Source organism: Phocoena phocoena, chromosome 3 (genome assembly GCF_963924675.1).
Source record: "Phocoena phocoena chromosome 3, mPhoPho1.1, whole genome shotgun sequence".
Lineage (NCBI taxonomy): Eukaryota > Metazoa > Chordata > Mammalia > Artiodactyla > Phocoenidae > Phocoena > Phocoena phocoena.
This window is the reverse complement of record NC_089221.1, coordinates 152,555,473-152,578,032: the sequence shown is the minus strand read 5'-3', so window position 1 is coordinate 152,578,032 and position 22,560 is coordinate 152,555,473. Positions and strand designations below refer to the sequence as shown.

Below are 22,560 nucleotides of genomic sequence, written 5' to 3'. Positions count from 1 at the left end.
AGGATTTCCTGGCCCTGAAGCATCAGGGGCAAGGAAGGGCAATACAGAGTCCCTTCCTTGGGCATCCAAGGAAGTGTGAGCCAGGCCCTGCTGCGGGTAGGGAGAGCAGTCCCATGGAGATACCTTCTGCCATCCTGATGTGGTGTGATAATAGTCATGCCGTATATTGAAGAAGCCAGCAGATGGTCAGGAGAGGCTCCGAGGAGGCAGCCTTTGAGCTGAGCCCCGAAGGTTGAGCAGGGTTTGGCCAGAGGTGAGTAGGGGTGTTGGGGACATTTTAGACTGAGAGAATGGCACAGTCAGAGGCTTGGTGGCTTCAAAGGAGTAACTGGATTGTGGAGTAGTTACTGGAGTCGCTTTCTGAGGGTGGGGAGTGGTAAAGGATTTTCACATTGTGGCCTCGGGCAAGTCACTTTCACCTCCTTGAGCCTCAGATCCTCAACCATAAAATGAGACTGGTTACCCCTGTGGTGTCTGCCTCTCAGTGAAGGCTGAATGTCAGTGCAGTTAAAAATGCTGTATCCTCTTCCGCCAGGAGGAGATTCTTTATTTATTTATTTATTTATGGCTGTGTTGGGTCTTCGCTGCTGCGCACGGGCTTTCTCTAGTTGCGGCGAGCGGGGGCTACTTTTAGTTGCGGTGCGCGGGCTTCTTGTTGCAGTGGCTTCTCTTGTCGCAGAGCACAGGCTCTAGGCGCGCCGGCTTTGGTAGTTGCGGCACGCAGGCTCAGTAGTTGTGGCGCATGGGCTGTAGAGCACAGGTTCAGTAGTTGTGGTGCACGGGCTTCATTGCTCCACGGCATGTGGGATCTTCTCGGACCAGAGATTGAACCCGTGTCCCCTGCTTTGGCAGGCGGATTCTTAACCACTGTGCCACCAGGGAAGCCCAGGAGGAGATTACTGAGTGAGACACGAAGCAATCATAACAGGGTTGTGTGCAAATTAAATGGCATGAAGTGAAGGTCAGGGTGTGTCTAGGCCTGAGTTCAGAGACAGAGGAGTTCAGTACAAGCTAGAGACTTCACAGCTTCCTATAAGAGGTGAGATGGCAGCAGAGCCTCAAGGGACAGAGAAGAGGAATGGATTCGTAGAAAGGAAGAGAGAGAGCATCTCAGGCAGGGAAGGCCAGAGGGAGCACTGCCATGGTCGTGGGAGAGAGGCTGGGGAGAGGTGAGCCTGAAAAGTTTGGTAAGGGGGGCTTCCCTGGTGGCACAGTGGTTGAGACAACGCCTGCCGATGCAGGGGACGCGGGTTCGTGCCCCAGTCCAGGAAGATCCCACATGCCGCGGAGCGGCTGGGCCCATGAGCCATGGCCGCTGAGCTTGCGCGTCCAGAGCCTGTGCTCTGCAACGGGAGAGGCCACAGCAGTGAGAGGCCCGCGTACCGCAAAAAAAAAAAAAAAAAAAGTTTGGTAAGGGAAGCTTGTCTTGTTAAACAGAGCCCTGAAAGCCAGGCATTAGGGAGCCATTGCAGGTTTTATCCCTACACAGGCAAGCAGGGGGGTGGTCTTAACAATGTAGGCACTTCGAATGTGGGAAGGATTTTCTGATTGCTCTTACAGAGTGAGAAAAATAAAAGGTTGGAAGGGATTTAGGAGAAGGGAGAGTTGCTGATAAGGAGATGGTTAGAGAAACGCAACCCCATTTATTCTCATGCACACATAGTTTAACTATGATGGATAGAGTTTGGCATTCCAGGTAACATCTGTAGCACTGCATCATGAACTTGATCTTCTGTCCTTAGAGATATGCAAACAGCGAGTGGGTACCATTTTCAGTCATTGTGTTGCTGGCTGCCATCCACATTATGGTGTCAGATTGTTGCTGGTCTAAACAACACTTGGATAAGCATGTCTGTTCCCCAGCTTCCTTCTGGATTGTTTCCACTGGATACCCTTTCCAAAGGGGGATTTCTGACTCTAAAGGAACACAAGTTTTTTATGGCTTAAAATATTTAAAACGTACTCTTTCACAGTAATTTTCTTTAGAATTTTCAGTAGGTTATACTGTATAGAGTTTTTCTTGTTTTGTTTTGTTTTTAAGGAGCAAACGTACAAAAGCGTATACAATAAAAAGTCTATCCTGACCCAGTGCTCTCCTCCAGTTCTCCCTGAGGACAGTTATTAATCAGTCTCCTGTATATCCTTCCAGGAATATTCTATATACAGCTACTGTATATATCCAATTTTTAAAAACATTGATACTGTTATACTCTGTTCAGTATCTTTCTTTCAGTTTTTAAATTTGGGATTATGAAATATACCAAAGAAGCATAGAAAATCACACACACACACCCAGCAACCCCACCACACAGGCTTAACAAATGTTTATCATTTTTTGCTGGTATCTTGTTTAGGGCTGTGCTGGAGGTAACCCTATGTCAGTGCAGCTGCATACAGAGGAGTCCGGTTATTGATTATATGCATAATTTATTTGACCTGTTCCCAGCTCCCAGCTTTTTTTTTTTTTTTTTTTGCTATCGATGTAGAGATAATACCCCACTTTGTATAACGTCTGCCTGAGGAGGCGTCGAGTCAAAGGGGAACGACGCTGGGCTTTGGCTTGGGTTCAAGTATCTGCTCGGCCATTCTTCCTCGCTTTGTAACCTGGGGTGAATGACACCCCTCTTGATTCTCTCTACCCATCTGTAAAATGGGCAGGTTGTAGTAATGCGTCTCATAATTGCTAGGAGGAGTACAGTAGAAAACTAAAGACTTAATTGGGTTTAGTTCCCCAATCCCCCTAATTAGGAAGCTCTCCGAGGCCTCGCCTAGAGCTATTAGAGCGCGGGACGACTACTGCTCCAGCTTCAAACTGTTCCCCGCCCTTTTCCCGGGCCACGCTGGGGGCGGGGTGTTTAAATGTCTCTGTGACGTCAACGCGAGCCGGGCCAATCCTTCCCGACAAGCGTTAGCTTATTTGCATGTGTTGCCCATTATTGGTTCGTTGGGCAATCCAGCCCCTCCCAACTTTTTAAAGCCACCGCGCAGTATAAACAAGGAGATGCGAGGCGGCCAGGCCATGATGTCATCGCGGCGCAGTAGCTTTCGGGGCTGACGTCATCTCCGGGGAGGTTGCCGGCCCAGGGCTGTTAGAGCCTTCCTAACCACTCTGACTGGCTTAAGAGCCGCTCCTGCCCCGTCGAAGGTCAGGTCCATTGCACTTGTGTCCCAGGCGCCGTCCCAAGAAGGGGACCATGACACAGTAAGTCCGGGCTGCGGCTCTCCCGGCGGGACCCACTTCTGTGGCGGGGAAAATGAGCCTCAGAAGCATGAGTGATTTGTGAGTTTGCATAGCAAGTTAGAGTTACAGCCAATTTGTCTTGCTTACCGCGCTGTCTCCCGTCTTTAGGTCAGACCGTGTGGCCCCGCCCCTTTCCTGTGATGGCTGCGGGCACTTTAAGTGAGGAGGTGGGGGCGAGAGGAGGTTTAAAAAAAAAAAAAAAAATCTGCCTTCCAAGATGGCGGCCCACTAAATCACGTGCCGAGTCTCGGCGAATGATTGGCTCTTGGCGCCCCCGAGAGGCGGAACTCTTAGCAAGGGGCGGGGCCCTCGCGGGGAGCAGCCGGCTACTGTTTGCCGGAACCTCCCGGCGCGCCCCCGCGAGCCCCCCTCCCGCCCGGCGCGCGACCCCGCCGCTTCGAATGTTGTGAATCAAATGTGGGGTTTGTTACATTCCGCTGCCGCCGCGGACAGTTCTTAAAGGGCCAGTCGCCGGCAGCTGCGCAAACCCGGCCACGTCCTGCGCCGCCTCCCGCTACCAGAGGGCCTGGGCCGAGAGACTGACCGCGCGTGGGCCTCGCGAGGCAGACGCCCGGCGGACGGACAACAAAGAAAGAGGGCCGCGGAAGGAGCCGGACTGCCCCCGGACCGGGGGTGGGGAAGGGAGCACATTGTTCCTCAGGGCGGGGGCTCTTAAAGGGTCCAGGCAGCACACTCCCACCCCCCCCGCCTCTTGCCCAGCTTGGCCGTCCTAGATCGGGAACAAAGGAGTCAACGTGTAGCCAGGCGGCCGAAGGTGAGTCGGGGCCAGAGCCCCCAGCTCCCGATTTCCGCATCCCTGGAATTCCTGCCCCCCCTTCCCCTGGGACTGAGGGCTGTGATCTAGCTGGCTCTGCAGGAGTTAATTACGGGCAGTCCGGAGGGGAGATGGCGAGGCCTCTAGAATCCGGGACCCTTCCCCACCCCCAGCGCCCCCCAAGGCCAGGCCGAGTCTCCCTTCTCCAGAGGCAGAGCGCTGCGGTTGGAGAGGAAGGAGCCGCCCCCTCCCCCTGCCGCCGCCACTTCCTTTGTTGTTGCTTTTGTCTCACGCCGAGCACATGGTCCGGGATCCTCGGCTCTTAAAGTCACAGCGCTCTGGCCCCGGCGCCGCCGTATGGCCTCCAGCCCCCGATGTCCCTCCGAGCCCGGCACAAAGGAGTGAGAGGGGGACGAGGGAGGCCCCTCTCTGGGCGAGTATCTGTACCACGTCCTCCCCACCCACGTCTCCAGTCCCAGGGACGGGTGGCTGAGGAAGCTCCCCGAATCCCGCAACCTGCTCCTGGCCCACATTGAGGAGGGGCCTGCTCTTCAGGGACACTGGTTTCCTCCCCCAGTAATGTGACCACCTGGTTTTTTGCGTCTTGCCTCTTGTGGCTTTATTTGGGAGCTCTGGGAAGGAGAGATTTCCACTCCCATTTTACAGTTGTGGCAACTGAGGCTCAAAGAAGGGAAGATTCCCTTGACCAAGGTCACCCAGGGAGTCTGGGCTGGCCAACAACTCTTAACTCAAAGCCTGGTGGTCCTGCTCTCAGCTGCCTCCAGGCACCACAGTTAGGGAGCTCTGCTTGCCCACCAGTCAGTGCTGGGCCCAACCCGCCTCTTTTTTGAGGGGTGGGAGGGGGGCTTCTTAGCCTGCCTGAGTCTGCTCCTGTTCTCAGGGCCTGACTTAGCTTATCTGCAAAACAGTCCCTGTACCTGCAAACAGCCCCCAGGCCCAAATGATATGTCGGGGTCTCCCTAGACCAGGATGGGGATAGGGAGTTGGCTGCCTCCTGGGGGAGGGGGTGGATGCAAGGTGCAGTCCCTGCTTCTGGGCGAGATTGGATTTAGGGACCCTCAAGACCCTTTTAGGGAGACCTCACTGAGAGCCCAGCGCAGAGGAGGTGTGGTGAAAGAGCAGTTAGGTGGTGGCCTTGTTGTTTGACCTTGAGCAAGTTGCTGCTCCAGCTCTGGGCCTTACTTGCTTCTTTCCACAATAGGTCTAGTCAGGATGCCTGAAGGAGAAAGCTCTCCTGATCTCCTTTAGGGCCTGCAGTAGAGAATTGGCATTAGGTAATTCTTGAGGTTACTGATGGTAATGAGAGTCAGGGGTTGAGGAAATCTGGGCCTAACGGGCCAGCCAGGACTAATTCTGTCCTTCTTTGGCTTTGTGGTCTGCAGCAAGTTACTTTCTTTCTCCTGGTCTCAGTTTCCTCAACTGTGAAGTGGGTGAGTTCCCCATGGGCCATCTCTGTCTCCAGTCAAGAACCAGGGTCCCCTCCCTTGCCAGCTGGGAGGGGATATTCCCTGAGGGAGGCATGTTTCCCAGCTGCCTCCTGCAGAGCTTAAAATAGCATCTTTAAGCTGCTTGGGGGGTGGGAGTGAAGGTCAGCCTGTTGTATTTTCTGATAGTGATCGTTCACACCTAAGCTTTACAAATCAGTGCAGCAGCCTTTAAGCAGTCTTGGCAGGTGATTATTGGGCTATTCCCATTTTACAGATAAATAAACTGAGGCTCAGAGAGGGGAGGCAATGTGCCCAATCCTCAGCCAAGACTCTGGCCAGAAGTCAGGGTATTGTGTGTAAGAATGCAAGGGTCAACACTGTCATCTTAGGCACCATCAGTCACAGTTAGAGGCCTTCTGTCTGGTGGTTGGGTTTCTCAGCTCCTTGCCACTTCCTTTCCTGAGGTGTGGGTGTCCTTGAAGAGGCTGGCCAGAGCAGATTCCCATGGGCCTAGGCCTCTGTGATTCTGCACCCCTGAGCCTTGACACTGCCCGGACTTCAAGACAGCCTGGCACAAGAGGAGCAGTTGAAGCCACTGCCATGTCCCAGAGCACTCACAGCTCCAACTCACTGGCCTTGGACCTCACTTCTCTGAGCCTCAGCATGCCTACTTCTGAAGGTTGCTATGAGGACTTATCAGGATGGCACATGGGAAGTATTGTATACTCCTCATAGGCAGGACTGTGGGCTCCCAGGATCTCAGAGGTCAGTTAGAACAGAGGTTCTCAAGCACCTGCCTGTGCTGTAGAAACTGCTGGGGAGTTTAGTAGAAATCTAGGTGCCCTTGTTCCCCAACCCTCCAAAGATTCTGATCCAAAAATCTGGGGTGGGTCAGGAGCCTGTTGTTTTAAGTTATTTAGGGGTTTCCTCTGAGTCTCTCTTGGCCTTTGTTTGCTTGGCTGGATTATCAGCAGGAATCAAGGAGGCTGTGTGTGTACACATGAGTGTAAGGATATGCACTTGGCCCACGCTGGGGGCTCACAACCCCAGTCACCTGTGGTGGGCAGGCAAGGAATGGGCCTGGGGTGGCCTGGAGAGAAAACTCATGCCCAGAGTGAGGTGGGTCAAGCAGAAATGAGGGCCCAGTGGGACCAGATTTTCTGCTTCCTTCCCCCCGCCACACACACAACACACTGAAAGGACAGGTTTTTTTATGTCCCAGTTTTTAATCATTGGCACTAACTTCACTGCTGCCAGACATGGCCTTAGACCTGTGTAATTGGCTCTCCAGTGTGCATTTACCACATCAGGCCTGCCCTGTGCTGGACACAAGCTGGTCACTGGGCCCTGCCCACCCCTCTGCCAAGTGCTGGAGCCCAGGTTGGGTGGGAGAAATGTGAATTTCAGCTCTACTGTGGCTGTGGCCTTGGCCCTGTGCTGTCTTATCAGGTTAAGAGCCTCCCTTTCAGGCTCATTTTGAAAGTCAGGGCCCATGCACATAAAGCCCAGCACAGAGGAAAGGAACAAGGTGTTGAGGGAACAGTACACCGGTTCCCTAGCTGTGTTAGCAGGGAGGTGACACTTAAAGCTGGGTATGAAGGAAGCATAGGAGTTTTGTTAGATAGAGGCAGGGTTCCCTGTGGCAGGAACAGCCAAAGTCTGGTCCTGTTGGATGCGCCCTTCAGCATTGCAGCGTCTGACAGGTTCCAGAGTTTTCCCTCCCAGGGCCTCATTCCAACCTCTGGAGTTAATGAGTGGTCCCCCCAACTTGCCCCACCTGGACCCTAGCTCCTGCCCCCCCCCCCATTCTCACTCAACTTCCTCCCTTAGGTTTAGGTTCTTGCTTCCTCTTTTCTCAGCAAGCCCCACCTCCCACTTGGGGGCTGTGTTGGGTCTGGTTTGCATGCACTCCCCCCACACACAAAGGGCCTGGCTGCACGCCAGACCCACCAGTTCACCAGAGGTTGACTTCCTTCATCACGTCCTGCCAGAACCCTTGGGCTAGACCCCTTCCCATCAGCATCAGTGTGCAGCAAGAGGCTGGTAGTCAGCCCACCTCCCAGCTTTGACACTTACTGTGAGGCCTTGGGCAAGTCCTTTCGTCTCTGAGCCTCAGTTTTCTCTTCTGCAAAATGAGGCCAACAGTACCTTACTTGAAAAGTAGGTGAAGTCCCATTTGGGTAGGCACTGTGGGAACAGATTATGGAAAGAAAGTATACAGTCAGCTCTCTCTATCCATGGGTTCCACATCCATGGATGTAACCAATTGCAGATTTAAAATACTTAGGGGAAAAAATTCCATAAAGTTGCAAAAAGCAAAACTTGAATTTGTCACTTACATAGCATTTACATCATATTTACATAGCATTTACATTGTATTAGGTATCATAAGTAATGTAGAAATGATTTAAAGTCCATGGGAGGATGTGTGTAGATTATATGCAAATATTATACTATTTTATATAAGGGACTTAAGCATCCTCGGATTTTGGTGTCGTGGGGGTCCTAGAACCAATCCCTCGTGGGTACTGAGGAACGACTGTACTGACTTGGCTTGGACTGGGAACCCCGAGGGCAAGAACCAAGTCAGAACCTCTCACCTGTTACTAGTGGAAGGAGAACTAGGCCCCAGGCCTGTTTGCAATCCATCTTGAGCCAACCAGACAGAAGGGAGGAAGCTGGAGTCCCCTCAGGAGCCCCAGTTACCTAGAGGTCAGAGTTGTAGATCCCCACGCCAGGACAGGTTTTCCTGGAGACCCCACCCTGAGGGGGCCTTACCAGAGCCCCCTGGCCTGGAAGCATGCCGGCCAGCCCTCTGAACTTAACCCTGAGGCGGACCCTGATCTCATTTCACAGAGCAGGAAACTAAGGTCTGGACTCCCTGCAGGCCAAGCCTGAACCCTAGTGCCAGAGCGCAGCGCTGCCTGGGGAGCCCAGGGTGTGGTGGGCATCAGTGGCCTCTGGAACCAGGCTGCAGAGGTTTGAATCTGTCTCCCCGACCCCTAATGGAGCAAGGGACTGGCCTTCTCTGTACCTTAGTTCCTTTGTCGGTTTGCTTCCTAGGGTTGTGAGCCCTGGCCCAGCCCCTCCACCCCTCTGCCTCCCCTGATGCAGCCATGGGCTCTGGCAGTGACTAGGTGGCCACCCTCTGCCCCTGTGGGTCAGCGGCGATTCTCTGCAGGACCCAGCAGCAGCCCAGGCCAGCTCTGGGGAAGGTAGGAGGGAACCTCCCAGTCCTGTGGAGCCCGGAGCCCCTGGTACTGGAGCTTTCAGCCTGGGCTGGGGCACAGGGGCCAGGGGTGGTAGGGCACAGGGCCCTGAGCTGTCTTCCTTCCCCAGTGGGTAGTGACCTTGGCTTCTCTCCATGCTCTGTGAATGAGCGGCCCCCGTCAGTGCTACTGGGGCTTCCTCTCTGTGGTGCAGCCCTGGCCGTGAGGGCCCCCTGGCCAGCCCACCTACCCAGGATGAGCGCTTACCCTCCCAGCAGCCGCCGACCCGACCAGCATACCTCCCCGTAGAGGAGCGCCGAGCCTCGGCTCCTGCCGGCGGGAGCCCCCGAATGCTGCACCCAGCCTCCCAGCAGAGCCCGTTCATGGTTGATCTCCACGAGCAGGTAAGCGGAACCCCCCACGCCCACGCCCCGCTGCCCCTGGCCTCTGGCGAGCCGGTCTGAGGAGCAGAGGGAACAAGCCCTGACTTCACCTTCACCAGAGCTGGCCCGGCAGGACTTTGCTTCTCACCTGGGGGCAGCAGAGTGGCCTCCCTACAGTTCCTGGGTCTCTCCTCCTGCAGGTGCACCAGGGACCTGTCCCTCTGTCCTACACAGTCACCACAGTGACGACCCAAGGCTTCCCCTTGCCTACAGGCCAACACATCCCTGGCTGCAGCACCCAGCAGCTCCCAGCATGCTCCGTGATGTTCAGCGGGCAGCACTATCCCCTCTGCTGCCTCCCGCCCCCGGTGAGTGAGCGCCTGGGCCTCCTGCCCTGCCCCCAGCTGAAGGCCCCAGGCACAGGCCAGTGTCGGAACTGAGCTGAGCTTACAGCGCCCATCCAGGCTGTCAGTGTCTGCTCGGCTCCAGGCCACAGCCCTGTCCAGAACGGCATATGTGCGTTCACGTCCAGTGGGAGGGCACTTCAGAGTTCAGGGACCTCCCTGCTCCCAGTGCCTGCTTTGTGGTTTGGAGTGGTAACTGTGGATCTTAAGAGCAAGACATCCTGCCTGGGAGGCCTAGGCCAGGGATGGATGGTCCAGAGGCCTTTGATTGGGACCGCTCGCTGGGTGGAATGGCCCCTGGCCCAGCCACAAGCAGACCCAGCCCAGAGCCCAGAAGAACATTCTCCAGCCTCTGCCCCCTTTCTCAGCAGCTGATCCAGGCATGTACCATGCAGCAGCTCCCTGTGCCCTATCAGGCCTACCCCCACCTTATCTCCAGTGACCACTATATCCTGCACCCTCCACCGCCAGCCCCACACCCCCAGCCCGCTCATATGGCGCCTCTTGGGCAGTTTGTGTCGCTGCAGACCCAGCACCCACGTATGGTGAGTCTGAGCGATGGGTCTGATGCTAGAGGGGATGGCAAGTGGGGCAGGGAGGTGGGGGCTTTCCTTGTCACTGACTCTGCTGACTCACCCCTGCTTCTTCCAGCCCCTGCAGCGGCTCGACAGTGATGTGGACCTGCGGGGGGATCAGCACCCCCTGGGGAGCTTCACCTACTCCACCTCTGCCCCGGGCCCAACTCTGTCCCCATCCGTGCCCCTGCACTACCTGCCCCACGATACCCTGCACCAGGAGCTGTCCTTTGGTGTGGTAAGTGCCACTCCCCACCCAGGATCTAGGGTGACCGGGAGACAGGCCCATGACTGACGTGCACCTGGCCCCCCTCTTGCAGCCATATTCCCACATGATGCCCCGGAGACTGAGCACCCAGAGATACCGCCTACAACAGCCGCTCCCGCCACCACCCCCGCCGCCTCCGCCACCACCGTATTACCCCAGCTTCCTGCCCTACTTCCTGTAAGTACCTGCACATCTGCCCCAGAGCTGTGGTGCCCTGTTCTTCTGGGGCCTCTAGTGGTTAGACCCAAACACAGCCCCGTGGGGTCCCGGGGCCTCTCGAGCCACCTAGCATCCCCGCCAAACCATACATGCACACTCACGCTCACCAGCTGGGCTCCCTGCCCTACTGCGACATCTTGGGACAGACACTGGGGTCCCTGGCGTGAACAGTGCAGAGTTCTGGGCTTTGTTTCATGGCGGGAGTCGGGAGCAGCTCTGCGCTCCTTACACCTACTGACCTTGACCCCGGGCCCGCGTACCTATCTCCCCCTAGCTCGATGCTGCCAATGTCACCAACAGCAATGGGGCCCACCATCAGCCTGGATCTTGATGTGGATGACGTGGAGATGGAGAACTATGAGGTCCCGTGGAGCCCTGTCCTGGGAGGTGGGGGCTTGGGGGACTTCCAGCCCTGGCTGCCACTGACCCTCCCCTCCTGCACACGTCCAGGCCCTCCTGAACCTGGCAGAGCGGCTGGGAGACGCCAAGCCTCGCGGCCTCACCAAAGCGGACATCGAGCAGCTTCCATCGTACCGCTTTCATCCCGACAGCCACCAGTCAGAGCAGACGCTGTGAGTGCCCTGCGCCCCCTCCTGTCTCTCTGTGAGCACAAATGGGTTGCGGTCTTCCCAGGGTAGCGCTTTGTGCTCTGCCGTGAACCTGCCCTCGCCTTCGGTGTGCGGGTGACGCTCTGTGCCCTCCTCCCAGGTGTGTTGTCTGCTTCAGCGACTTCGAGGCACGGCAGCTGCTCCGGGTCCTCCCCTGCAACCACGAATTCCACACCAAGTGTGTCGACAAGTGGTTGAAGGTAACGTAGCCACGCCCGCTCCCAGGTGTTCCTGGCGTAGTGAGGGAGGAGGGTGGACTGGAGGGCTTCCCTTCGTGTCCTCTTCAGCATCCAGAAGTTCCGGCTCCACTCAGGGAGCCAGGTCCCCACCGGGCAGCAGAACAGCCCCGGATGGGTTGGGGGTCCGGTGAGAGTGGAGCCTGATGTGCGGCTGCTCCCCCCAGGCCAACCGGACGTGTCCCATTTGTCGGGCTGACGCTTCCGAGGTGCCCAGGGAGGCTGAGTGAGGTCCACAGCCACCCAGGAGAACCCTGCCCAAAGCTCTGGAAACTCCGGGGGCCCCGGAAGGCCGGGGAGGGCGTGGCCCAGGCCTGCCCTGCCGTTCCTGCCTGCATCTCCAGAGCTGGTGCCAGGGTCAGCCCGAGAGAAGCCCCTGCAATAAGCCCTTGCATTTGCCAAGCTCCAAAGACTCCCTCCCCGTTTGCCCACCAGTCTAAAAGATGCCCGCCAGGGAGCGGCCTGAGAGTCCCTAACTCAGTCTCCCCTGTTTGCCCTCGGGTCTGTCTCCTTTTCTTGCCGGCCCTGGGAGCCAGGGGTTCATTCCCCTCGTGTGGCTGGTGGAGATCCTTGGCCCCGGGATGGGCAAAGGGGGTGCGCTGTCCTCGGTCGCCTGGTCTCTTGCACTGAAGTGGTGTGCTCTCTGCTCAGGTGGCACTGACAGGCGTGGACAGACAGTGGCAGGAAGCCAGTGGGTTCTCCTGCCTTGACCCCAGACAGACTCAGGCAGCCAGCCCCACCCAGGTTGCTGTGGGGTGGGGCTGGCTCCCTAGAGGACCCTCACCTCGGGTACAACATTCCTGCCCCAAGCCCAGGCTGGAGGGCATCAGAGCCAACCTCCCGAGCAGGTGGGAGGCAGGCCCTGACCGGGGACGGCATGTGTCCTGAGGGGGCCTGGACCAGGCCAGGGAGAATGATTTCCTGTGTTGCTGGTGGCTGCCCCTGCCTGGCGGTGACAGGGCCCAGACCCACGCCCCACCCCCCTCTCTGTCGTTTTGCATGAACGTGAGGAGCAGCAGTTTTTGTTTATTCATTTGGCCCAAAATCGCGTGTAGGATTTGAGGGTGTGGATTTTTTAAACAATTTCTTTTCTTTTGGTTTAATGGGAGGGGGGGTGTATAGGGACCAACCAGGACCAGGTGCCCAGGGGCAGGGAATGGTCTGGTGGTGCCGCCTGGTCTGCATGCATGTGCGCGGCTGGGGCGGGGCCAGGCGGCTGGCGGTCATGGGTGGGGTTGGGGGGGCGGGGGGGGGGGGGTCTGTGCTCAGCTGATAACTGCCATGCACTGTACTGCACACGTCCCCAGAGCCTACCGGGACCGTACGCTTTTCAGGGCATTTCTCCCTCTCTAGCCAGGGCCTGTCTCCCACCTGCCTGGGCGTGTCTCCTCCAGGGAAGTCCCAGGGGGACAGGGTCCAAGGAGGGTGTGGACCCCGCCTCCAGGGGCCCCCTCCCAGCCTGAGCCCTGCCCTCCAAGACCTGGAGGAGCCCCCAGAGAGTCTGGCCGAGCTCCCTACCCTCACCCACCCGGGTCCCATTCCGTTTCTTCCTCACCCCCCCGCTGGGGTTGCTGCCCCGAACGAACCGCGTGTGGGGCCGGCACATCCTAGCAGGCAGCCCCTGGCGCCTGCTGCCTCAGGGATGCTCCAACCACCCTCGTTCTCCCGCAGCGGCCCTGGCCCACCACCTCCCCCCAGCCTGCCGTGGGGCCCCATCAGCCTGGCCCCCACCCCATGGAGAACCCAGAGTCTTACTGTATATAACTCCAGGTGACATTTCTATATTTATAGCAGTGTTGAAACCCCACCTGTTTTACACAGCGAACTACCCTCTCCGACCCCCTCCCTTCCCCACCCCCCAAAAAAAAGGTTTTCGAAACCCTTAACGGTTCCTGGGGCAGGTAGAAACAGGCTCACGGATGGTGTGTTGACTGCAGCAGTGATTCCAACGAGCAGCTATTGGGGGGGAAACACAACATTTAAAAAAAAAAAACGTTAAAAAAAAAGAGATTTATAAAACAATTATTTAGGATGTTTGTGATTTGCCGACCTTGCTATAGATGCCATGTTACCAATGATTTCCTGTGGTGGGGGCTTGTCATTGTTTACTCTTTTATTTACCAACTTCTGGCCTAGGCATGACAGTGGGTGCTGTCCCCCAGCCCTGGCTGGGCCCAGTGCCTGTGTTCTGTGTTAGAAAGGTCTTTTATATATATATATATATATATATATATATATATATATATATATATGTATATATATATATATATATGTATAAAATTACATATATATATATAAATATATGTAATTTGGGGGGCCCTGTTCCTTGCACATTTTACAGTTACCTCATTTTTCCCATGTATGTATTTGAGAAAATGCTAATATATAGAGAAAAAAATGGTTCTTAAAGCTTAAATGTGTGGTTTTCTCCATTCCATTGGATTCACATTGGTTTGTAGCATTTAACATAACTAGTATGTTGTATTATATATGTGTATACTGATTGAAATTTTTAACAGATTTGTACTTTTTTTAAAATGAAACTTGCTAGTTCTGCTTGACCAAGTAGTGCAATCATTATTTTTTTTAATATTGTTGCTGATTTCAGAGGGATATTCACTAATAATAAATGTATGATGTATATCGAGTACTGCCCAAGCTGCCTTTGGCCGCCTGTGTTCTCGTCTTTTTGATGGGAAGCGCACGTGGGGGTGTCGATCTGAGGGTGGGTAGGGGACAGGGATGAGGGGGGCAGAAAAGATTGTTCTTCGCTGTGGAATCTTGGGGGAAATGATACCTCCTGATGGAAAGGGATCTACGGGGCCAGTTCAGTGACAACTTGCTCCGGGCCACACTGCTTCACGGGCAAATTAGGATGCTGTTGGCAACCGACAGGATTCCATCTAACTGGTTTGAGGGAGGCGGCACTTAACTAGTCTGTCATTTAAGTTCTGGAGGGAGGTTCTGCTTCAGCCCGACCAGATGGGGCTCAGGCATGTCCTAAGGAACCAGGTCTCTCTTCATCTTACAACGTTGTTCTGCCTGGTGCTTCCTGGTACCTCTAGCTCAGTTTCTTCTAATTTAGCATCATCTCCATGCAAAAACTGTTTTCCCCCCCAAGTAATTCTAATAATTCCTGGTCTGGAGTCTTGTTAGACCAACAGGTTGCACGCCCATCCCTGAAACGTGTGCTACCGTTGGGGAGCTAGAACAGCATGACTGGCCCAGCCTGCATTACATACCCACCCACCCATGGACCCCCCCCCACTGAACCTATAAGGATTTGAGCCCCTGATCCTCAAGCTCAGTGGGGACGAAGGGCCCGAGAGCCACTAAAGGGGCCAGACTGGTGATGTGGGTACGTTCTTCTTCTCCATGGTGGCGTGTGGTATGGCAGGGCTGCCCGCTGACTTGGTAGTATGTCAAAGCAGCATGGTCAGGGGCAGGAGACCTGTTGCGCCTGTCTGTGATGCCACTATCTGTGTGACCTTGGTCAGGGGACTTCTCTTTCAACCTTTGGATCATCGGCAAATTAAGGGTCAGGTTCAGTTGAGTGGCTCCCTAAGTGTGTTTCAGAGAAAGTCTTGCGGAACATAATGGAGTTTGCGCAAAAAAGGACTCTGGTAAGATAAGTTTGGGAAATTCCATGTTGAGAGTAACAGCCTATATCGCAGGGCTTTTCTGAGCCTTGGCTATGCTGATGTGTGTTGTAAATCTCTAGCAGTGGATACGTACTCTGGGCAGCATTTCCTACATTGGGCTTCTTTGGCCACATGCCAGGCCAAGTTGCATTCTCTGGAACACACTGAGGCATGCTGCACTAGATGAGTGGTAGGAGCTGAGTTCCCAGTCTGAGCGAATTGTCAGATGGGGAAGTCTCTAAGCTTTTTTTCAGTATTTCAAAAAGACTGTAGGAAAGGAAAATCACAGATCGTATCAATGGATGCAAAAAATTTTTTTTGGCCAAAATTCAACATTCATTCATGATAAAACTTGACAAGATCATCTATACAAAAACCTACAGCTAACATCATCCTTAATGATGTGAAAGACTAGGTGCTTACCAGCCCTGAGATCAGGACAGGCAAGGATATCTGCTTTCACCAGTTCTATTCAACATCATACTGGAAGTCCTAGCCAGTACAACAAGGCAAGAAAAAGGAAATGAAATTAGGAATGCAGATTAAAATGGAAGAAATCAAACTAACTCTATTGTAGATAATATGATGAAGATCTATGTAGAAAATTCCAAGGAATCTACAAATAACTAGAACTAAATGAGTTCGTCAGGTCACAGGATATAAGATCAATATACAAAAATTAATTGTATTATTTCTACATACTAGCAATGAACACATGGAAATGGAAATTAAAAACCTGATGACACTATTTACAATCACTTGAAAGACAAGAGACATGTAAATCTAACAAAACATAAGACTTGTATGTTGAAAACTACAAAACACTGATGAAACAAGGCAAAGACCTACACAGAGAAACATGTCATGTTCTTGGATTGGAAGACTCAGCATAGTAAGTTGTCATTTCTTCCCAAAGTAATCTCTAGGTTTAATGCAATTCCTATTAAAATCCAGCAAAGTTTTGTGGGGTTTTTTGACATATTGCCATGCTTATTTTAAAATTTACATGAAAAGGCAAAAGAAACCAGAGTAGCTAAGACAATTTTTAGAAACAAAAATAAAGTGAGAAGAATCACTGCCTGATTGCAATATTTCACTGAAGAGATGCATTAAGACAGTTTATCAGGAGAGGGATAGACAAATAGATCAACGGAACAGAATAAAGAACCCAGAAATAGACCCACACAAGTACAGCCAACTGATTTTGGAACATTCAATGAAGAATAGTTTTTTTCAACAAATATTACTGGAGTAATTGGAAAGCCATAAGAAAAAAAGAAAAAAATCATAAATTTAAAGGTGAAACATGAAACTAGAAGACGTTTAGAAGAAAACAAATGAAAATCTTCACTGGGATCTAGGGCTAGGTGAAGAATTCTTAGGTATGATGCCAAAAACTCCATAATGCTCAACATCACTGATCATTAGAGATATGCAAATCAAAACTACAATGAGGTATTACCTCACACCAGTCAGAATGGACGTCATTAAAAAATCTACAAACAATAAATGCTGGAGCGGGTGTGGAGAAAAGGGAACCCTCTTGCACTGTTGGTGGGAATGTAAATTGATATAGCCACTATGGAGAACAGTATGAAGGTTCCTTAAAAAACTAAAAATAGAACTACCATACAACCCAGCAATCCCACCACTGGGCATATACCCTGAGTAAACCATAATTCAAAACAGAGTCATGTACCACAATGTTCATTGCAGCTCTATTTACAATAGCCAGGACATGGAAGCAATCTAAGTGTCCATCAACAGATGAATGGATAAAGAAGATGTGGCACATATATACAACGGAATATTACTCAGTCATAAAAAGAAACGAAATTGAGCTATTTGTAGTGAGGTGGATGGACCTATAGTCTGTCATACAGAGTGAAGTTAAGTCAGAAAGATAAAATCAAATACCATATGCTAACACATATATATGGAATCTAAAAAAACCCCAACAAAATGGTTCTGAAGAACCTAGGGGCAGGACAGGAATAAAGACGCAGACGTAGAGAATGGACTTGAGGACATGGGGAGGGGGAAGGGTAAGCTGGGACGAAGTGAGAGAGTGGCATGGACTTATATATACTACCAAATGTAAAATAGATAGCTAGTGGGAAGCAGCTGCATAGCACAGGGAGATCAGCTCAGTGCTTTGTGACCACCTAGAGGGGTGGGATAGGGCGGGTGGGAGGGAGACGTGAGAGGGAGGAGGTAATGGGGATATATGTATATGTATAGCTGATTCACTTTGTTATAAAGCAGAAACTAACACACCATTGTAAAGCAATTATACTCCAATACAGATGTTCAAAAAAAGAAAAAGTCCATAAAAGAAAAAAACTGAAACTTGAACTTCGTCAAAAATTAAAACCTAATTTGCAAGTCACATATCTGACAAAGGACTCATGTTAGATATATAAACAACTCACAAAACTCAGTGAAAATCAATCCAATTAAAACATGGGCAAAAGACATCAACATACATTTTAGCAAAGAGGATATTTATTGCGTTCAACACAATTAGCCATTAGGGATACACAAGTTAAACCACAATAAGATTATTACACCTATTAAAACAACTAAAATAATAGTGACAATGTCAAATTCTGACAAGGATACAGAGAAATTTGATTTCTCATAAGTTTTGGTGGGAATGTTAAATAGCACAGCTACTCTGGAATATAGTTTGGCAGTTTCTTTTTTATATTTTAAAACCGTGTTTAAAATATTAATTTTGATGCAGTCTATCATAAATAAGTCAGTAGAGATGCATCTGTGAAGTAAGAGCCATGTGCCATTGGTTGGTGAGCACTGTTCCAGCTCATCCCAGCCAGAGCGCACACCTTCCATGTTGTTCCTGTCCATTGATTGCTTGCAAATCCAGATGACCAAATAGTCATTGATCCCCAAAGTAAACTCAAAATAGGTTGGCTCGGCCATTCCCAGCATCTGCACCCCTCTTAAATCCTGGGTAAACCAAGATAGGCATAAAAACCCCCAGCAAGTGGCAAATTGGCCGCTCTTGAAGAGCTGCTGCAGCCCCTGCTCTGCCGCTTTGCCCAGCTTCACCATGGTAATGGCCCAGCATTTTCTTATAAAACTGAACATGCACTTACTATATGACCCACCAACTGCACTCCTGGGCATTTTGTCCCAGAAAAATGAAAACGTGTCTACACAAAAAATATACACACAAAAGTTCAGTAGCCATTTTTATTCTTAATATCCCCAAACTGGGACAACCCAAATTGTCCTTCAATGAGTAAATGGATAAACTGTAGTCCATCCAGATGGTGGAATACCACTTAGCAGTGAAAAGGAATGAATGATTTTTTAAAAAAAAATATGTATGCATGTATTTATTTATTTTTGGGTGGTCGGGTCTTAGTTGGGGCACGTGGGATCTTGTTTTGCAGCACACGGGCTTCTCTCTAGTTCTGGGCGCGCCAGCTCAGTTGCCCCGCAGCATGTGGGATCTTAGTTCCCTACCAGGGATCAAACCCGCATCCCCTGCATTGGAAGGCGGATTCTTAACCACTGGACCACCAGGGAGGTCACCAGGAATAAACTATTGACACTTGTGACAACTTGGAGGATCTCAAGGGAATTATGCTGAGTGAAAAAAGCCAATCACAAAGGTGACATGTAATTCCATTTTTACGATACTGTTGAAATGTCACCATTAGAGAGATGGAGAATAGATTAGTGATTGCCAGGGGTTGGTGAAGGATGGGGGACTAAGGTGGAATGTGTGTGACTACTAAGGGGTAGCAGGAGCAAGATCTTTGTGGTGATGGAACAGTTCCATGTCTTGATTATGGTGAGGTTACATGAATTTACACGGGTGATGAAATTGACAGAACTACACACACCCACACAAATGGGGTATGTAAAACTGGCAAAATCTGTGGATGGTGCCAACGTCAATTTTCTGGTTTTATACAGGATGTTATTGTTGAGGGAAACTAAATGTATGTAAGACCTTTTTGTAATGTTTTTGGAACTTCCTGTAAACCTATATTTATTTCAAAATAAAAAGTAAAGAAAGGGAAATTGGGTAAAGATTCAACATTATGAATCAGAGTAAAATCATATCATCTTTGGGCTGCGATTCTGCTACGTAAGGTGTGGCAGTGGCGGGGGGTAAGAGATTATTGTGGTTACCTCCTTTCTGTCCAAAGCTCTGCCTGCCACCAACTACAACAATGCCTGGCCCATGGTGGCCATTTTTTTGAATGAATGAATTGCCAGTAAAGTGTGTCTTTATTTTAATAACAGTTGGTGTCATTGGCAACACCTTTCCAAGGGTCACACACTACAAGTTGTCCTTGGAGGGAGGAGGGTGGAGCTCCAGGACTGGATGCTCTCTCACTTTTGGGCTCAGTGTCCCTTGAACTCAGCTTGTATGCTGACAGAACATTCAGAGTTCTCCTCTGGGCACAGAGGGTGTAACAGTCTAAACATTCCATAAAGGCAGTTTAGTTGCCACTGGGTCTCAAGGCCTGGTAGGGTGCTTAGTTTGTCATTCAACAAACCTGGCTGAGTGCTTCTGCCCAAAGCCAGGCACTGTTCTAGGCCTTGGGGAAACTCCAGTGAATGAAACAAAGTTCCTGCCTCCCAGAAACTGGCGTTCCAGAAGGAGGGACAGACAAAATACAAAAAAACAATAGTTTCAAATACAACAAGGGCCATGAAGGAGAATACAGGGAGGGGCTCCCTGACATAGCAGTGGTCTTTCAGAGGAGGCAACATTGAGATTACTGAGACCTGAGTGATGAGAAGGAGCTAGTCAGGAGAAGAGCATTCTAGAGGGAGGGGACAGAATGTGCAAAGGCCCAGAGGCAAGAATGATTTTGGGCAGGAGCACAGGGTGAAGTTGGAGAGGAGGCAGGGGCCAGGTCCCATAGTGTTTGCCCCTCAACACGCTGAGTTGAGGTATTTATTATCTTCGGTTTCCATTTGGGGGCACCGAGGTTATAGAGGCCTAGTTTCTAGGCCCAGTTAGAAAATGCGAGAATCAAGATAGCCTTGTAGTCTCCACTTATAAATTCTCCAAGTCAGAGAATCTACCTCTGAAAAGCCTGCACGGAGGCCTCCCTTTGGTCTCTTCTTGCCCCTCTTCCAGGCTCCAGGCGAGCCCTCCCCGACTGCCACCTACAACTTCCTGAATGCAACAGGAAGTGGAAGATCTCTGTCCCTTGGAGGGGTCCTTCGGGGGCTGGCAGCCACAGAAGGAGTTTTGTTTATTTTTCTTTTCCATCGTGCCCTGTTTTCACCCCCTTGTTTTGCGTGCTGTTCTCTCTGCTTGGAAGACCACTCACATTTCGTGAGCACACACCACACCAAGTTTTTCTCTCACGGGATCCTTCTTCTGTTTTCTTGACTGTAAAGCTGTTCCTACCTTCCTCATAGTTCCCACTGGGGAAACTGAGGACTGAGGCTCAGAGAGGGAGATGCCATGTGCCCCCTGCTCCCTTTGGCCCATGAATCACACTAAGTTGCCTCAGATGCTTTGAATTCTCTCCTTCTGGTAAGCATGCTCCCTTCCCAAAGCCCAGCTTGAATGTCCCCTCCTCAAGCGAGCTTCCTCAGACCCGTCCCTCAAGCCACAGCAGGCCACACTTTACTCTGGTTTCCACTGCACACCACGCAGATGGCTCACCTGTTATGAATCCTTCTTGTTGCCCATGACTCTGCTTCACCAGACAAAGGACCATCACATTCGCCACATTCCCAGACCCTAACAAAAGGGCAAGGACACAGTAGGCATCTGTGAGTGTTTCTAAATAGATGACTGAATAAGTGAATAAATGAGTGAGCTCCTGGGAGGAAAAATATGTGGGAAGTTGACCCCAGTCCCAGGGCCCAGATGATCTTACACAGGCCCTGCCCTCTCTTTGCATTGTCCCAGCGTAGTGAAATTAACTGTTCTCTCTCTCATTATTAATTATTTTTGGTATGATGATGTCCACTCCCTGGCCTCCACTGACAAGCTGGGACACACCCATCATGCTTCACTGTTAATCTGACCACAGGTGAAGTGCAGGCTGGGAAAGCCCTCCGAACAGCAGAGGCTCACGGCCAGCCGGTCAGTACTCAAGGCCATGGTAGGTCACCCGAGGGGCTGGCGCCAGGGCCCAGATCGGCCAGAAATTAGCCACATCTGCTGAGTATGAATGGATTTATTTTAGCAAATACGTAAACATTTTAGGTGGTTTTAACCAAAGCATATACAGGAAAAAAAAAAGCTGAAGCAAATATACCAAAATATCAATGTTAATTATTTTGAGTGGTGGGAATGTTAATAAGTGTTCTTTACACTTTTCTGCACCATTTTAAAAGGCTCTGCCTCTGTTGTATGGGGTGCAACTAAACACAGAAACCTCAATCTGCTTGCCAGTTATGCTCCAAAGGTGGGAGTCCTTGACATCTGAAATGTGCCCTCTACCTGCGACAATCCCTTTCCCACAACTGCACTCCACCCACCCTTTCTGAAACCTGGACCCCACCCTTTCTGAGGTCTGGCTTTCCATTCTGGGACCTACCCCATAGTCTTTCAACACATCAGTTTTTCCCTTAAATTAGCTAGAATGGGTTTCCTGTTTGTTTGCTAACTAAAGACCTCTTTAGAGATAGGTGCCAAAAGGCAAAAGCTGTGTGAGAACATCCAGGTGTGTACAGCTCTGTGTGTCAAAACTGGTATGCCAGGCCAGTTATGATTTACATCTACTCTCCTGCCAGTACCTGGGTGATAATGAAGCCAGAGTTAAAAAAGAGTCTTGTCACTGTGATTGATTCTGGAAAACTAGAATCATGTGGTCTAGGCACTTGCCTTCCTGGCAATCAGAGGAGTTTGAAAAATTGACAGCACATCCTTTAAACCATTTCTATTGAATATGAGTTTTCTTGGCCTGGCTTTAGGCAGGAAGATGCCTGGTGTGTCTAGGGAACAATCAAGAGATCTGTGTGTGTTACTTAGTGTGACCATGTGGAGGAACAGAGGAAAATGAAGTTATGAAGTTCCATCAGGGCCCTAGAATTGAGGCCCCAACTTCTAGGCTGGGGAACTGAGAGGCTCTGAATGCTCCCAGGTGACCTCTGTTTTCAGAAAGAAATCGGCAGCAGTGAGGGAGGTAGACTAGTAACTTTTTGTACATATTCCCACCATGTATTCTGGTCTCAGTCTCGCCTGGGCCTTCAGTTTGCTGAGACAGACTTCTGAGTCTTCCTACACTCTGTTCTCCTCTCTTAAATAGCCATTTTAAATCTCCCCAGTCTTCTTAGACCTCTGGCCCATCACTTCCCCCCAACCTGACAGATAGAACAGACACAATCACTTGGGGACACCCTCAACTTCTGCCTTCAAACCTACATTCCAGAAGTCAGAATGCACTGACTTCTGCTCCCATCCTTCCTCCTAAAGCCAAGGCCTCCCACCACTCCCGTGGCATCTTTCTCTATTATCCCTTCTCTGTGTATCTTCAACCTCCTTCTCTAAAATCTCATTGCTTTTAGCATTTAAACATAATGAAGTCTCTCCTACCTTAAAA

General features: G+C 51.1%; 1 protein-coding gene and 1 pseudogene across 1 annotated transcript; one reads left to right on the top strand and one right to left on the bottom strand.

Moving 5' to 3' along the window:
* The first annotated feature begins 8,572 nt into the window (after positions 1–8,572).
* Positions 8,573–11,596, top strand: RNF44 (ring finger protein 44). Its single transcript, XM_065874859.1, has 10 exons — positions 8,573–8,679; positions 8,888–9,077; positions 9,257–9,424; positions 9,832–10,005; positions 10,112–10,273; positions 10,356–10,480; positions 10,797–10,884; positions 10,973–11,094; positions 11,231–11,330; positions 11,534–11,596. Exons 1-10 carry the CDS (start codon positions 8,573–8,575, stop codon positions 11,594–11,596), a joined length of 1,299 nt encoding a protein of 432 aa, XP_065730931.1.
* Positions 11,597–17,154: 5,558 nt separating this feature from the next.
* LOC136120324 (mitochondrial import receptor subunit TOM7 homolog) lies at positions 17,155–18,082 on the bottom strand (annotated as a pseudogene).
* Positions 18,083–22,560: the final 4,478 nt, after the last annotated feature.

Excerpts from the sequence above, each read along its gene's own strand:
- RNF44 (XM_065874859.1), top strand. The coding sequence starts at position 8,573 with ATGCAGCCATGGGCTCTGGCAGTGACTAGGTGGCCACCCTCTGCCCCT. Across the intron at positions 10,481-10,796 it reads AGCTTCCTGCCCTACTTCCT|CTCGATGCTGCCAATGTCAC; the intron begins GTAAGTACCTGC and ends ATCTCCCCCTAG. Across the intron at positions 10,885-10,972 it reads TGGAGATGGAGAACTATGAG|GCCCTCCTGAACCTGGCAGA; the intron begins GTCCCGTGGAGC and ends GCACACGTCCAG.